The sequence below is a fragment of the Lentinula edodes genome (genome assembly GCF_021015755.1).
Source record: "Lentinula edodes strain Le(Bin) 0899 ss11 chromosome Unknown C8R40scaffold_47, whole genome shotgun sequence".
Lineage (NCBI taxonomy): Eukaryota > Fungi > Basidiomycota > Agaricomycetes > Agaricales > Omphalotaceae > Lentinula > Lentinula edodes.
In genome coordinates, this window is record NW_025764353.1 from 154,954 (window position 1) to 167,786 (window position 12,833).

Genomic DNA, 12,833 nt, shown 5'->3' on the forward strand with positions numbered 1-12,833 from the left:
ACTCTCAATGAGAAACCATAAAGGAGAGATAATTGCACTATATATATGAAGTTCACGACAATTAGTCTTCTGACTTCCATTTGACAATGAAAAGACGAAAAGGAGTATGAAAAGTGAGCGGACCGATATTGACAGCAGAAAGAAGCTGAGCCTGGTGACAGAGGAATTTTTTCGGAAGATTATTTGCCCACAGATCCCAGAAGGATGAGATAGGTGCAAGTCTTGTTTTGCACCACACAAAAAATCAACGACTTGATTGACTTGATCGACATGAGCTAATAAGTGGTTACTATTATTCTAGTCAAAGAGAGCACCTCCATTAGGCGATATCTGCAAAATTCGCCGTCAGCATAGAGAAGTAGATTCGTGGAGTTCAAACAGCTTACAGTTTGGCCTTTTAGAGGTTAAAAAGGTGCGAATCAGTGAATAGGGATTAGGATATGGAAGAAATGTGGTACCTGTAACATAATGTGCTTCCTCGGAGGCCAAATATGATACAAGACTCGCGATGTATTCCGGCTCGCCAAGTTTGAAGTAAGAGGGCATCACTAGACCATACTAGCGGCGAAGAACTTTAAGCTGCCGGGGCAGAAGAGGACTGCCAACAAACCTTGCGAAGAAGTGAATCGGGATCATCCCAGAACGGTTCATCTGGGAACTACTTGAGTGGTTATACCAAATGAAAACCGATTACAACGTACTCAACGCGGTCTTAGTGAATCCTTGCATAATGTGAGCGAACTAGTGAGGGCTTCAAACGAGTAGCTTACCGGGAGCATACGCATTGACAGTGATTCCAAATTTGCCTAATTCAAGAGCTAGAATGACTGGTTTCAACAGTAAAACCTTTACTCATAACGTGAACTCACCGGCACTTTGGGTTAATCCTCGTACGGCAAATTTTGAAGCACAATAAGCACTGGCTTCAAGTCCAGCTACAATTGAAGAAATTTAGCTGAAGGGGTTTATTTTTGCGGTGAGAAATATGAGCAACTCCCACCCTTTCTCCCAGCAAGTGAAGAAGCACCAAGAATTCGTCCGCCGTTTCCCTGAGCAATCATTTGTCTCGCGGCATACTTGTATGAAAGAAAAACTCCGCGCGTATTGACTGCGAATATCTTGTCCCACTCATCAGCGCTATCTTGAAAATAAGCGTCAACTAGAATACAGATAGTTTAATCGCTCTACGCTTACAATCAATCGTGGTTTTACTACGAGTGATTATGCCAGCATTTGCCACCATCTGCGGAAAGAGAACATGTCTCGGGGTTCACGTTCGGCGTCGATGAAAAAACAAAGGATTCAACTCACCACGCGGAGCTCCCCGAGCGTTTTCGACACGGCATTGACCATCTCCTCTACTTCTGTCTCTTTTGATACATCCGCAACGACGAAATGAGATGCTTTCCCGTTGACTTTCTTGATATCCTGGGCAAGCCTTTCAAGTTGGTCCGATTTGCTGGCAACATCGTTTACTGCAACTTTGAATCCATCTTTGGCCAGTCGAAGAGCAATGGCTCTACCGATTCCTTGAGCAGCTCCAGTCACAAGCGCAGTACCGAGCACCATCGATGCAAGTATGGAATGAAAGAGAAAGAGAAAGGCATTTATAACGTTCCCAGATGAGATGATGGAAGCGAGTAAGCCATCTGACCTGTGAGATGAGCTTATTCTGTACCAGAACCTGCATGACGTGAGGATTTCGAAACGCACCTTCAGCGCAACTGCCTTGTTGGATTTGGGCATCAGGGTATTAATTCCGAGTTACTTGCAGCACGATAAAGGTAGAAGCAGTGTAGAAGCCCAGAGATTGAAACTGATCGAGCATGGTTGATACACTTTCCCACAGTTGTCATGTTACAATTAATTGAGCACAGTTTACTGATTGCGATTGGTGTCCACTCTTCTACGTCCTCTAAACAGCCTTGATTATACATATGACAATCCGAGTGGAAATAGAAACTGTATCAAAGTTAGTGCTTTCCCTGAGTCAACGAATTGTCTTCATCGCTCGCGAGACCAGTGCGTGAGCTATTGACCCAATCCTTGCCCTAACTTCGGAATCATAAGAGGAAACTAAACTAGAACAATGTTCGTTCTATCTTTATTTCGTTGTCTTGGGCCTGCTAGGCTTGATTTCGATCACTAGTCGCTTGCAATGCGTTGCTATCTTTAGGTGATATATCGAATCATCGAAGCCTTCAAAACTATCACCGCCGCTATATTCCTTTCGCATGAATATATACAGCTCAGTTCTTTCCCTCTGAAACCCAAGTCACTCATACCTGATGACATCCAGGTCCCTTACTCGAGGTGCAACGCGTGTTGCTCTTATCACAGGGGCAGCTCAAGGCATTGGCAAAGCCATTGCTCTGCGATTGGCCTCAGATGGATTCAAAATCGCGCTCAACGACGTTGATAGTAAACGGAACCAGCTCGAAGGAGTAAATGACGAGATTGAGAAGGACTACGGCTGCGAAACGTGTAGTGTCCCTGGAGATGTTAGTAAGGAGCGCGATGTGGAAGACATGGTGCAGGTTGTTTCGCAGCGTTTGGGTAGCTTGGATGTAGTAAGTATCGATAAATTGGCCTTTTGAACTCACTTTTTTCTTATTTGTTATCCACCTTGAGCTTGAGTCCGCTCTATGTTACTTATATCAACGATCTTGCAGATGGTCGCAAACGCTGGAATTCTCGGGTCCTACACACCCATCCTTTCGACAAGCATGTGCTTTTCACGCGTTATTATTCTCTGCTGAACTCGTTTTCCGGCAGCTGAAAAACAATGGGACGACGTCCTCCGAATCAATACCAAGGGTATTTTCTTCTGCTACAAGTATGCGGCTAAACAAATGGTTGCACAAGGCCGGCCTGGAGGGAGAATCATCGGAGCGTCATCATTTGCTGGGAAGCAAGGTAGCTTGATATCTTTGAACCTTCTCCTCAATACACTGGCTGACATGGAAAAAAATTCCCAAACAGGCTTAACCCATATTGGCGCATACGCCGCTTCAAAGTTCGTTCGTGGATTGACACAGGTTGCTGGTAGGGAGTAGTTTCTTGAGATTTTCCTTCTCTTCTCAAGGACAAATTCAATTTAGCTTTGGAACTGGGTCACCACGGCATCACAGTAAATGCATACGCGCCAGGTACGTGCCGCTTCTAAGATTAACATAGCACAAACGTCACATTACACTATGGGCTTTTCAGGCGCTATAGAGACTCCCCTGGGTACGTTCGACTCGAAGTTGGACCACATAATATCCCTTATTTGTTACAAACAGCTACTGCGATCGATCTTTCAACGACACCCGCAGGCAAAGATGTACGTCCTTTACTGCTCGGGCTAAAAGTATGGGCCGGCAAATGAGTCTGACTCTTTTCATTTTAGTTCCTCAACAAGCTCCCCTCGTTCTCAACCGTAGGAAAACCCGAAGACGTTGCTAGTTTGGTTTCATTCCTTGCCTCTCAAGAATCTGGATATATCACTGGTGAGCCGTATTTGACACTTACGGCTGAATGTATAGCTTATTTTCATTAACCTCGATAGGGCAAACGGTCTGCTTTGTTTCTTCAGTCATATGCTCCTTGAAAAATGCTGATTGCCTAATTAGATTTCCGTCAACGGCGGTCTATTCTTCGATTGATCTTGAGCGTTAAATTGTGGTCTCATGTTTCTCCCTGCTTGTAATGGCTTTGACTGTTGGGATGACAGATGTAACAACGCCAGTTGATTGCCTACGGGGCGAAGCAATGCTAACGTTGCGACGTTGAGCCCAAGTTGAGGCTGAAGCTAGATAGGAGATGCTGGAAATGCTTTGGATCAATCGAGTAACCAGTGGAAGTCTTATACATTATCAATGAACCCAGTGTACACAAGTTATAGACAAATATAGATGTAATATACAGATATACAGAGAATAGAAGCAGATATATGGAATATGGAATATACATAGACAGTGCAATTGTTGGTAGATTATGTCGTATAAATCGTATCATTCATACATTTAGTCAGTGCAGTCGGATGTGAGCCAGTAGAAACGAACGAAAGACGTGGGGGAAGCGATATCATCGATTTACTTGATCAATTAATAAACGTATCGGAAGCTGCACCAGAAAATAAGAAAGTCAACCATTTAGAATCGTTTGAAGCCCTGGTACTCGCAAATATGCGAGGATAGACGAGAGACTCACTTGACGTTCTGCAAATCCGTCATATCCGCAAACGCAGTGTCGTTCTCGTGGGGACGAACAGTGGAAATGCCCCCAAGCGATTCGCTATCCTTGGTAGGCTCTTGGTCTGCACCTTCAAAAACGCGTTGATCAACAGAAGCATCAATATATGAGTGTTGGTTTGAGGCTTCTTGAGGCTCACCAGAAACGGCAGCCGCAAGATTGTCGCGTTTACGATTTTGATAGATAAGGTAAAACCTCAATGCAATGAATATGAGAACTTCAATGCAATTGCTGACGAGCATCGAACCGATTCCTAGGTGGTACGTTGGAGCGTCTTGGGTGCGGTAGAAAAAGGGACCTGAAGTGGGATTGTCAGAATGTAGAACAGGAAGACACGATAGGACGCACCACTGATGTTACCCACACAAGCCCCCAACCAAATCATCGCGCTAGTCAGCTGCTTCTTTGTTTGCCCTGCTGTATTGCTCGTGATGATGCTTAGCCCGAGGACAAAAGAGGCTTGATAGGATCCTGGAAGATGGATGAAACAGGAATATATAAGTAAGAGTACGCGATAAGGATAACATTGCATGATAATCCAATCCACCGTATCACAGTGTATCGACAAAGAACTCACCGGTTAAATAATAGCATATCAACCTTCCTGCTGTGGCGTCCTGAGGAGCAAGAAGGAAACCCAGTGTGCCGGCGATGGTAGGGAGCATGAATAGTATGCAAACGAGGGTCCTGGAGTTGGCGGGAAGACGTCCATTCAAGAATGCTCTAAGCAAAGTAAGAGAAGCACGGAGGATAGGTATGAGCGGTGGGAATAGAGAAGAAGAATCAACTCACCCCAACCCAATCCAGATACACACTAGCGCACCTTGAGGGATGCCCAAAAGAGTCGTTTGAAGAGTGTCGAAGCCCAGTCCTTCAATAATGAGTGTCGAGAACTAAGTATCATATAATCATTGGTATAACGTTAGGACAAGAGAAGCAAGAGGAGCAATTACATTGCTTATCCCTCCATTCGGGATGTTTCCCACTAATCCTAGTAAAAAGAATAACCACGTCTTGGGATCGTAGAAGGTTTCACGGAACTGATCCCATTTGAACTTCTTATTATCTACTCCAGTCTGGTTCTCTCTCAGCCGACCGACGGCAAGAAGCCGTTCTCCACGAGTGAATGTACGTGTGGTTGGAGGAGAGTCGGGAAGAATGAAGAAAAGCACGATGCCCCAGACAGAACAAAGGGCGCCGACGATCAAAAATCTGCGAGAGCGATGTGAGTTAGATCTTTCACGTAATAATTGGCACAGATAGGAAGCGACAAACGTACTCATACTTCCAGCTCGCCAACGAGCCCTTTATATGACCAATCGCATACCCGAGTAATCCACCTCCGGCAACACCGACACCGTTCGCGGCATACCACATGGATATTCGAGATGGCTGCTCGGAGCGGCGGTAAAACATTGTGGTTATAAGCATGAATCTGCAGAAAATATAATGAACAAGTTGTAAGGCAATTAATATGTAGATAAAGAACGACACCTACGCAGGGTCAGCTATGGCTTCGAAAGCTCCTGACAAGATACGAAGAACGGCCAGTTCTGTAAAATTGCGCGAAGCTGCCTGAGCCCTATATCAAAGATGGCGGGTTCAGATGATATCTTTAGGGTGTAATACATGCGAGGCAAAGGGGCGTACATGAGTAGAACGCCCCACAAGAAAATATTGATTGCCAGGTATTTTCCACTCGGAGATCGTTGCATGAGGAGGTTGGAGGGCAAACTCCATGCTAGCCAGCCAAAGTAGAACAGGGACGAGAGCCAACTTAAGAAGTAATGGAGGATAAGCAAATGCAAAGAGGAGAAAAGGATGGTCGTAGAAGTGAGCACACCTGTACTGAGTTCCGTGCAACTTGAGATCCGACTTGATACCGAAGATAGCAGCATATGATAGAGTCGTCTTGTCAATGTACTGAACAACATCCAGAAAAGGTGAGTGAATTATAAGAGCAATCTTAATTGAACGTACATAGAACGCGTAACAAACAGCTAGACTAAAACCAACAAGACGACAGTAAGCTTTAACATAGATGATAAGTATGTCAAATTCAACAGACCAAGGGATAATCAGTCTATCAATCTTCTTCCTCAACTTCATCTCCTCAATAGGATCAATGCTCGCCTCATTGGGATACTTTTCCAACGCCTCTTTGTAAAAATCATCCAATGGTTCACGATTCCACAGACGCGCTGCGGAGAAGGGATGGGTGCCGACTAAATCCGAGTCCGGGATGATTCGTCGGCCGTCCGTAGCTTCTTCGGTATAAGAGATAGAGGGTTCAGCTCCGACTTTCGAGAGGGTAGACATGCTACGCTTCTGTGGAGAAAAGAATTGGCTCTCTTTGGTCGACGGGGGGATCCAGAGCGGGGTGAAAGGATAAAGGAAGAAGAAGACTTCCCCGCATACTTTATACGGAAATTCGCGTACCTGTTCCTGTCTAATCGCTCCGGTGATCCGTCACAGCGGCCCGGTGCTTCCAGCGCCCCCGCTTTCTTCTTGTTTTCCTGTAGGGTCATACATATGTAGATCTATTTTTCCTTTCCGAGCGAAGTTCTGCGAACTTTCGTGTCTCTAGAATCCGATGCGTCGCAACTTTCTCCAGCTCTCCCCCCTCTCCCCCTCCACGGGGTCTTGATTCGCCAGTGCGCCTTGTCAGAGCTTATCAGCTCCCATAGGTAATCTTTGATTATGCGGAATGTGCGCTGCAATGGTCAAAATATCGTACTGTATGCTAAATGATCTATCGACGATCTGTGTGTACTAAGATATCAAGAGCAGATATCTCTTTATTTATATATCCATCTGCGGGGCGATGTGAATATCGTATTATGAGAGGCAAACTAGAAAACAAGATGAAATTAGAAGGATTCCTCCGCTACCCACTATGTTATGGGCTATATTCAGCGAAGGGGGCGGTATCAGGCGGTATCATGGCGGTGCATTCTTTATTTATCTGCGGGGACCTCCGACGCAGCTCCGACGGCTGAATATAGTTTATGTGGCGACCATAAAATGCTGGTATGAGTTTCGAGATTATAACCAGAAATCCCCAGCCGCCTGGTGCGCAAACGACAAAGCCCTCATAATCCGTTTCATTATCTAACCTTAGAGCTGGTCTCTACACCCACGAACGACATCATTATCGCAATATCTAGCATGCAGCGCCTTTCTTTCATCCCGGTACTTCTCCTCATTGCCCTCGCAGCATTTACGAGTACTGCCTACGCCTTTCCTGTTTTCGGACCTCAGGCTAGAGCTGAATCCACGTCCACCAAGACATCGTCACCTGTCGCTTCCCCGACACATCCCATGATAACCAAACTTAAAGCAGTGTTCACGAATGGCGGGAAGAAGTCACCCTCCGAGTTTTCATCACTCAAACATCATACTATCGGGTACGGTTTCACCCTTCCGGTTAATACTTGTTTCCTCGGTACTCTCAATTTGGGCTCTTACAATTGTGCGACTTAGAAATATGTCACTGAGAAGAGAGAAGTCCCATTGTCGAAGATCAAAATGATGCTCGAAGGAATCACCGATAAACCACATGCGATTGCAGGCCACTGCACCACCGTGCATGGCAAAAACTCGGCTCCTTTTTTGGGGGCTATTAAATATTATGGAATCAAATAAACGGGGCGCCTTACAGGCGCCGACATTGAATGTTTTTTAAGAATGAAATAAATACATGAATTACAGTATTTATAGAGTAACAGGGGGTAACTGAGTGAGATGCTATGAGACGAGAAAAAATAATTGTGACAGAGTCACAGTCCCGTGATATCCCGTGCCGGTCACAAGAATTCAATACAATTCAACTCAGTGTTACATTTGGCCAAATAAGGCGAAACTACTGCCATAAAGGGAAATAATTTTTGTATGGAGTACCGTACATAAGGACGATACTTCCGTAAACTACAGCCTCGTAACAATTCCAGAAAGATGTTTTCCTCGTACCGACGGTGACTTATGCATTCACAGTGAGTCATCCCCAAATGTTCAAAACTCTAATTAACTGAACGATTTAATATCCAAGGGTTGGTCGTTGGTGAGTAATGAAAGGGAAACGGAAAGCTTTAGATATCCGCTTACTCGGTATGGTTCTCTTGCTACAGTGTATGATATATGCCGCACCAGAGGGCTTTAAGAAGTTGAAACAGCTTTCATTGGCAAGTTTTCGAACTCGATTTGATTTCATACTAAGTATATTAAACTTCAATTTTCGCACTTGTAGATCTACGAGAAGGACGACATTGACAGGCCACCACCGTTTGGCAGGCCGGGAGAATACATAGACCCGGAAAAACGGCCCATTGTCTTCTTCGCCGCCAACGTGCCAATCACAGGGGCTAATAATGAGAGAACCATTGCAATGCACATTCCCCAAATCCACGTAGCAGATGCGGAGAAAATTGGATTGCACACCCACTGTCTCAAATCAAGTATGTCCACTGAACTAATGTTGAAATCTCTCTTAATATACGCACAGATGAGAAACCACCAAAACTATGGGGAATAGCTGAATGGGAGAAATACGGAGTTGAGTCCTGGCCTGCGAAACTAAAGGCTGATTCTGACCCCGGAGAGCCTACTGTCAAGTCTGTTATTAATTCCAGCACGCAAACCAGCGGGTTGGCAGGCAATGTATCTCCGCATCTCCCTGAACATCAGCACAACGAGAAGGCGTAATCGTAGTGGTCTCAGATATGGCGGAGGCATCGGATGCTATGTGGTCAGCCCGTACTAAGTATCCGTCGCACTACCTAAGTCGCTGATTTTGGGACGGGTTTTGTTGTGTCTTGTACTATATCACCCTATGTATCCTTTACGAGCTATTGTATCCATATCCTCTTAGCTTCATCGTCCACTGTCGTTTCTCCTATGTGTATGCTATCAGATCAGATGCGATCCTAAAGGTAACCTTCGAACGTCAAAAACATGACCGGTCCGTAAGTCCCGGAAGACGATCTTGGCCTTGCTTGAACTTCCGAGTCGTCTCAACTTGTTCAACTCCGCAATATTCTCGCCGCTCCTCGCTCCCTTCCCTTCCTTAGCTTATTCTGCTGTTTTTCTCTATACTTCAAACTTGTACAACTTCTCGAACCTCCATCAAGTCTTAGTACTATCTTGTCCCTTCAGTTCAACTACGGACTGCGGGAATCGAGGAAACTTCCTTTCAAAAACTCTTCGCTTTCACCGGTTCTCCTCGAAGTTTTTTCATCCCAACGTGCGTCTAGACGTAATATCGACATGGCTGACCTGTAAGTTGTTTGCTTGTCGTTGCATTTGCAGCATTTCATTTCTCTTTTGAAGGGGCGATTTTCTTGCGCTTATCGCTGTAGGTCTTAATATCTCAACGTTAAACTCCATTTACTAAACCTTGATGCCAATCATAACTTCTCATATTTCACCTAAAAACTTGTGGACACATTTGCAACCTTGAACTTCTGAAGACAATCGTAGTTTTTGCGGGTATCATATATGGGGTATATACCGTTGTCGGCTCGGTTTCGGAGGGAGTAAAATCTACGAAAGACAAGTACGTTTAGTACCTCCATTCGCACAATCCGTAAATCATTGATTGATCTTCCTCCCCTTTCTCATTTCCGTTATACCTTCTTTTATCGGCTCCGTTCGCCTCAAAAAACAACCACAACTGCCTTCGCCTTGGTTGTGATTCGGGTCGATGTCTCTCAAACGATTTCATGTCCTTCATGTTCGCAAACGAACAGGTTAAAGGAAAAAGGCTACGAGATATCAGACAAAGGAATGTCTGTAAAGACGTCGAAGAGGATGAATAGAGAGGACTATGTTGATGCGACCCAAAGGTATCCTTTTGTCGTTCACCATTCCCAAGTTTTCAACTAATATATACCTCTCCTTATCCCCTTCCCTGATTCTATCGTCCATCTTCATGACCTATAGAGGCTTGATACGAGCTATGGGAGCTTCCTCTTTCGGCTCGAACATTGATGGGACCGCACAAAGTCCTGCCTCCACCTCACCCTCAGCTGCATCAGCTAGCCTCTCAGCGCCGACGCTGAAGCATCGCACGAGTTCTTCATCAATAAAATCTGCTTCCTCAGGAAAGAAACTCAGTCTGTTTGGAAAGAAGAAACACGATTGATGGAATACGCTGGCGCTCCGCTCGCAACCTGTCCAAAACACGAGGTAGAGAGAGAGAGAGAGAGAGAGAGAGAGAGAGAGAGAGAGAGAATGCCTCTTGGGCGAAGCGAGGGGAAACTAGGATGTCAGCTGTGGACTTGCGGGAAAGGTGGAGACAAAAGAGCAGGAGTGAGCGGATGGAGGATACACCTTGTGGACTTTCGATAGGTCACTCACCTACTGCGAACCGTGTACTTTTAAGCCTTCCGCTGTTTCTCTTTACAGCGCTACCTGATGTTTATGTACATACATCCATTCCCTTTTTATATCTTTTTTATTTTTCTGCTTTTTATACGCAAAACTATCACCCGATACATACATAGCAGGTACAAGTGGTGGAAGTACATAATGGTAGATATCGGTATACATAACTATCCACAATCTTTTTGGATCTAAGTGAGAATTCACCCCAAGGGTCAGTGAAGAACATTTGTTCATTCGCAAGTTTATGAGAGAGGGATTAAAGTATTTTTATAGACTACCAGTTGGCAGAACGGGATAGACTACATACAAGGATTACAAAATGTACAGTTCGAACATTGTGGTGCTGATGGTTACACTCTAGTAATTAGCATTTCAGGATGCTTTTGATTTCTTTGCCTCCTCTTGCTCTTGTTTGACAACCTCTTGCACCGCACTCAACAACTTGGCATGTGCATCCTTCACCGTGGCGATAACGCCATAATTCTCCCCAAGCGTCCTACCAAGACCGAAATCAAGAGGTAGACCGCGCGAGTCTGTGATTACTCCGCCAGATTCGGTAACCAAGAGAGACCCGGTTGCATGATCCTTGAAGAGTGGAAAAGACGACGTAAGAGATCTGACCCGTGATGCCCTAGGAACTGATGTACTCACCCAGATCTTTTCCTTGTATCCAACCCCGGTAGGCATCCTCATATACGCCCCTCCATCTCCCCGTGCTAAACAGCCATATTTAGCTTGACTATCCATTCGAATCGGGGGTTGTGTCAGTCCCAGTATAGCGGAAATGCGGGATGAAGTGGAGTGAGATGAATGAGCGGCTTCGACTGACTCTAGGAAACTAAAGGAAGACGGTGTATATGGAGGCATGGTAAGGGGTATCGGGTCTGCCCCGGTAAGTTTCAGCTAGGGTAATAAGGTTGAATCGACTATTTCAAGAACGCATCAACGGGAACACACTTGTTGAGCTCCTTGGCCTCTAACGGCAACGAACAGGCACCCTTTGTCTTCATCCGGTTTCGACAAATTCAGAGGCAAATTAGGACATCCTAAGACTCCGACTTGGACCTGGGCATCGACGATGAGAGCCAAGCACACAGCGTATTGTTCTCCTCGCAGGAAACCTTTTGTCCCATCAATTGGGTCAATTGTCCACATTCCTACAGGGACATATGGTTAATCAGTGCGTCGGAAAATTGGCAGTAAGGAGGACGTACTTCCATTTCTACCACCTTCATGGTTCCCTCGATCAATCGCATCCAACAAATTGTCAACGCTCTGCTCCGAGCCAGGACCGATTCCCCATTCTGCAATGTCCCCGATACCAAGCTCGGCTGTCAAGGCTTCGTTTGCAAGCTCGACAATGCGATCTCGGAGTGAAGCACCACTTGCTGCGCGCAAGTCTGCTGCATCTTCTTCTCCGACGATTGGGTCATCGGGGAATGCACGATGTAGCATAGAACTTATAACTGCCTGTGCGGAAAAATCCCCAACTGTGAACAATTAGATATAAACATCGAGGAATAAAGGAAGTTTTGCTTTTACATACCTGTGACGGGCGACTTGTCTCCCTTTACTAACGTCTCATTCTTAACCAACTTGTTGAAAACGGAAGATGTCAACAAACACGCCCTCCGTACCGCAGAGATCGCGAACTGTTTTTCGGTTGTATATGCGAGCGACATTGACCTACGGCTGGTTGCAGGGATGAAAGGAAAACAAGAATGAAAAGAATAAAAGTTTATGGAAGAGAGAAATCGATAAATCATCCCTTCGCCATGATAGATTTCTCAAGAGCGTGAGTTCGACGTCAGGATGGCTCATTTTTCTGCGGCCCGGAGAACGCGTTTCTTTTTTTTGGACCACTTAGAACTCATGTTATCCTAAGCGTCGCTACTCCTTGAGTCCGTTTGACCCTTCTAGGCCATGGTCTAATCTCACAATTCACAATCAGTTTTGCAGTTCAAACGTGTACTGTTCCACTTCCAGTCTTCTATCATCAGCGCCCCAAAATTCAATAGACTCTCGTTCAGCTTACTCGATACAAAGCGAAATCTGTATATCATATGCTTACTGCGACTCGCAATCCCCTTCCCGGTCTTGTAGGATCTTTCACTAGGGACAGGAACGGTGCACTTCTTATCGTGAACGTAAATTATACCATAGTATTTCGACGGAACCTTGTTCCTTCTTGTTCCCGCTTGCGAATTTGGTTAACC

At 45.3% G+C, this 12,833-nt stretch overlaps 6 protein-coding genes across 6 annotated transcripts; 3 read left to right on the forward strand and 3 right to left on the reverse strand.

Moving 5' to 3' along the window:
* Positions 1 to 133: 133 nt before the first annotated feature.
* On the reverse strand, positions 134 to 1,815 carry C8R40DRAFT_658664 (uncharacterized protein). The gene is made up of 11 exons (XM_046235799.1): positions 1,714 to 1,815; positions 1,312 to 1,649; positions 1,195 to 1,243; positions 1,001 to 1,141; positions 870 to 935; positions 771 to 818; positions 702 to 722; positions 611 to 651; positions 459 to 558; positions 387 to 394; positions 134 to 330 (listed from the first exon to the last, which is right to left on the reverse strand). Exons 2-11 carry the CDS (start codon positions 1,567 to 1,569, stop codon positions 298 to 300), a joined length of 765 nt encoding a protein of 254 aa, XP_046081280.1. The 5' UTR covers positions 1,570 to 1,649; positions 1,714 to 1,815; the 3' UTR covers positions 134 to 297.
* Positions 1,752 to 3,913, forward strand: C8R40DRAFT_1127497 (short chain oxidoreductase). The gene is made up of 13 exons (XM_046229059.1): positions 1,752 to 1,784; positions 1,850 to 1,972; positions 2,071 to 2,091; positions 2,300 to 2,570; positions 2,673 to 2,724; positions 2,776 to 2,916; positions 2,983 to 3,045; positions 3,102 to 3,149; positions 3,211 to 3,231; positions 3,285 to 3,325; positions 3,392 to 3,491; positions 3,551 to 3,558; positions 3,615 to 3,913. Coding segments are annotated over exons 3-13 (780 nt in total). The 5' UTR covers positions 1,752 to 1,784; positions 1,850 to 1,972; positions 2,071 to 2,089; the 3' UTR covers positions 3,648 to 3,913.
* Positions 3,914 to 4,190: 277 nt separating this feature from the next.
* On the reverse strand, positions 4,191 to 6,555 carry C8R40DRAFT_1057548 (major facilitator superfamily domain-containing protein; the record flags this gene model as incomplete). Its single annotated transcript, XM_046225156.1, has 12 exons — positions 4,191 to 4,294; positions 4,376 to 4,534; positions 4,585 to 4,707; positions 4,814 to 4,959; positions 5,029 to 5,129; positions 5,190 to 5,448; positions 5,516 to 5,671; positions 5,735 to 5,818; positions 5,887 to 6,012; positions 6,080 to 6,159; positions 6,217 to 6,241; positions 6,305 to 6,555. 12 exons carry the CDS (start codon positions 6,553 to 6,555, stop codon positions 4,191 to 4,193), a joined length of 1,614 nt encoding a protein of 537 aa, XP_046081282.1.
* A 713-nt stretch (positions 6,556 to 7,268) lies between these two features.
* C8R40DRAFT_1175888 (uncharacterized protein) lies at positions 7,269 to 8,937 on the forward strand (the record flags this gene model as incomplete). The annotated part of the gene is made up of 5 exons (XM_046232405.1): positions 7,269 to 7,308; positions 7,358 to 7,662; positions 7,720 to 7,821; positions 8,483 to 8,690; positions 8,738 to 8,937. 5 exons carry the CDS (start codon positions 7,269 to 7,271, stop codon positions 8,935 to 8,937), a joined length of 855 nt encoding a protein of 284 aa, XP_046081283.1.
* Positions 8,938 to 9,145: 208 nt separating this feature from the next.
* On the forward strand, positions 9,146 to 10,796 carry C8R40DRAFT_1127507 (uncharacterized protein). Its single transcript, XM_046229060.1, has 5 exons — positions 9,146 to 9,509; positions 9,562 to 9,586; positions 9,702 to 9,787; positions 9,981 to 10,076; positions 10,174 to 10,796. The coding sequence occupies exons 1-5, from the start codon at positions 9,499 to 9,501 to the stop codon at positions 10,373 to 10,375; spliced, it is 420 nt and encodes a 139-aa protein (XP_046081284.1). The 5' UTR covers positions 9,146 to 9,498; the 3' UTR covers positions 10,376 to 10,796.
* A 32-nt stretch (positions 10,797 to 10,828) lies between these two features.
* Positions 10,829 to 12,458, reverse strand: C8R40DRAFT_1127514 (uncharacterized protein). The gene is made up of 5 exons (XM_046229061.1): positions 12,164 to 12,458; positions 11,832 to 12,107; positions 11,575 to 11,774; positions 11,269 to 11,520; positions 10,829 to 11,202 (listed from the first exon to the last, which is right to left on the reverse strand). Exons 1-5 carry the CDS (start codon positions 12,381 to 12,383, stop codon positions 10,990 to 10,992), a joined length of 1,161 nt encoding a protein of 386 aa, XP_046081285.1. The 5' UTR covers positions 12,384 to 12,458; the 3' UTR covers positions 10,829 to 10,989.
* Between the last annotated feature and the right edge of the window lie 375 nt (positions 12,459 to 12,833).

What these genes read in the sequence shown, in the direction of transcription:
- C8R40DRAFT_1127497 (XM_046229059.1), top strand. An exon ending in CGCTATAGAGACTCCCCTGG is followed by an intron (nt 3,232 to 3,284) that starts GTACGTTCGACT and finishes TGTTACAAACAG; the next exon opens with CTACTGCGATCGATCTTTCA. An exon ending in CGACACCCGCAGGCAAAGAT is followed by an intron (nt 3,326 to 3,391) that starts GTACGTCCTTTA and finishes TTTTCATTTTAG; the next exon opens with TTCCTCAACAAGCTCCCCTC.
- C8R40DRAFT_658664 (XM_046235799.1), bottom strand. Translation starts at nt 1,569, where the DNA reads ATGGTGCTCGGTACTGCGCTTGTGACTGGAGCTGCTCAAGGAATCGGT. An exon ending in AGGATTAACCCAAAGTGCCG is followed by an intron (nt 819 to 869) that starts GTGAGTTCACGT and finishes CAGTCATTCTAG; the next exon opens with CTCTTGAATTAGGCAAATTT. An exon ending in ATTCACTAAGACCGCGTTGA is followed by an intron (nt 652 to 701) that starts GTACGTTGTAAT and finishes AGTAGTTCCCAG; the next exon opens with ATGAACCGTTCTGGGATGAT.
- C8R40DRAFT_1127507 (XM_046229060.1), top strand. An exon ending in ATTTTCTTGCGCTTATCGCT is followed by an intron (nt 9,587 to 9,701) that starts GTAGGTCTTAAT and finishes GAACTTCTGAAG; the next exon opens with ACAATCGTAGTTTTTGCGGG. An exon ending in GTAAAATCTACGAAAGACAA is followed by an intron (nt 9,788 to 9,980) that starts GTACGTTTAGTA and finishes GCAAACGAACAG; the next exon opens with GTTAAAGGAAAAAGGCTACG.
- C8R40DRAFT_1127514 (XM_046229061.1), bottom strand. Translation starts at nt 12,383, where the DNA reads ATGATTTATCGATTTCTCTCTTCCATAAACTTTTATTCTTTTCATTCT. An exon ending in AGACAAGTCGCCCGTCACAG is followed by an intron (nt 12,108 to 12,163) that starts GTATGTAAAAGC and finishes AATTGTTCACAG; the next exon opens with TTGGGGATTTTTCCGCACAG. An exon ending in GAGGCCAAGGAGCTCAACAA is followed by an intron (nt 11,521 to 11,574) that starts GTGTGTTCCCGT and finishes TTATTACCCTAG; the next exon opens with CTGAAACTTACCGGGGCAGA.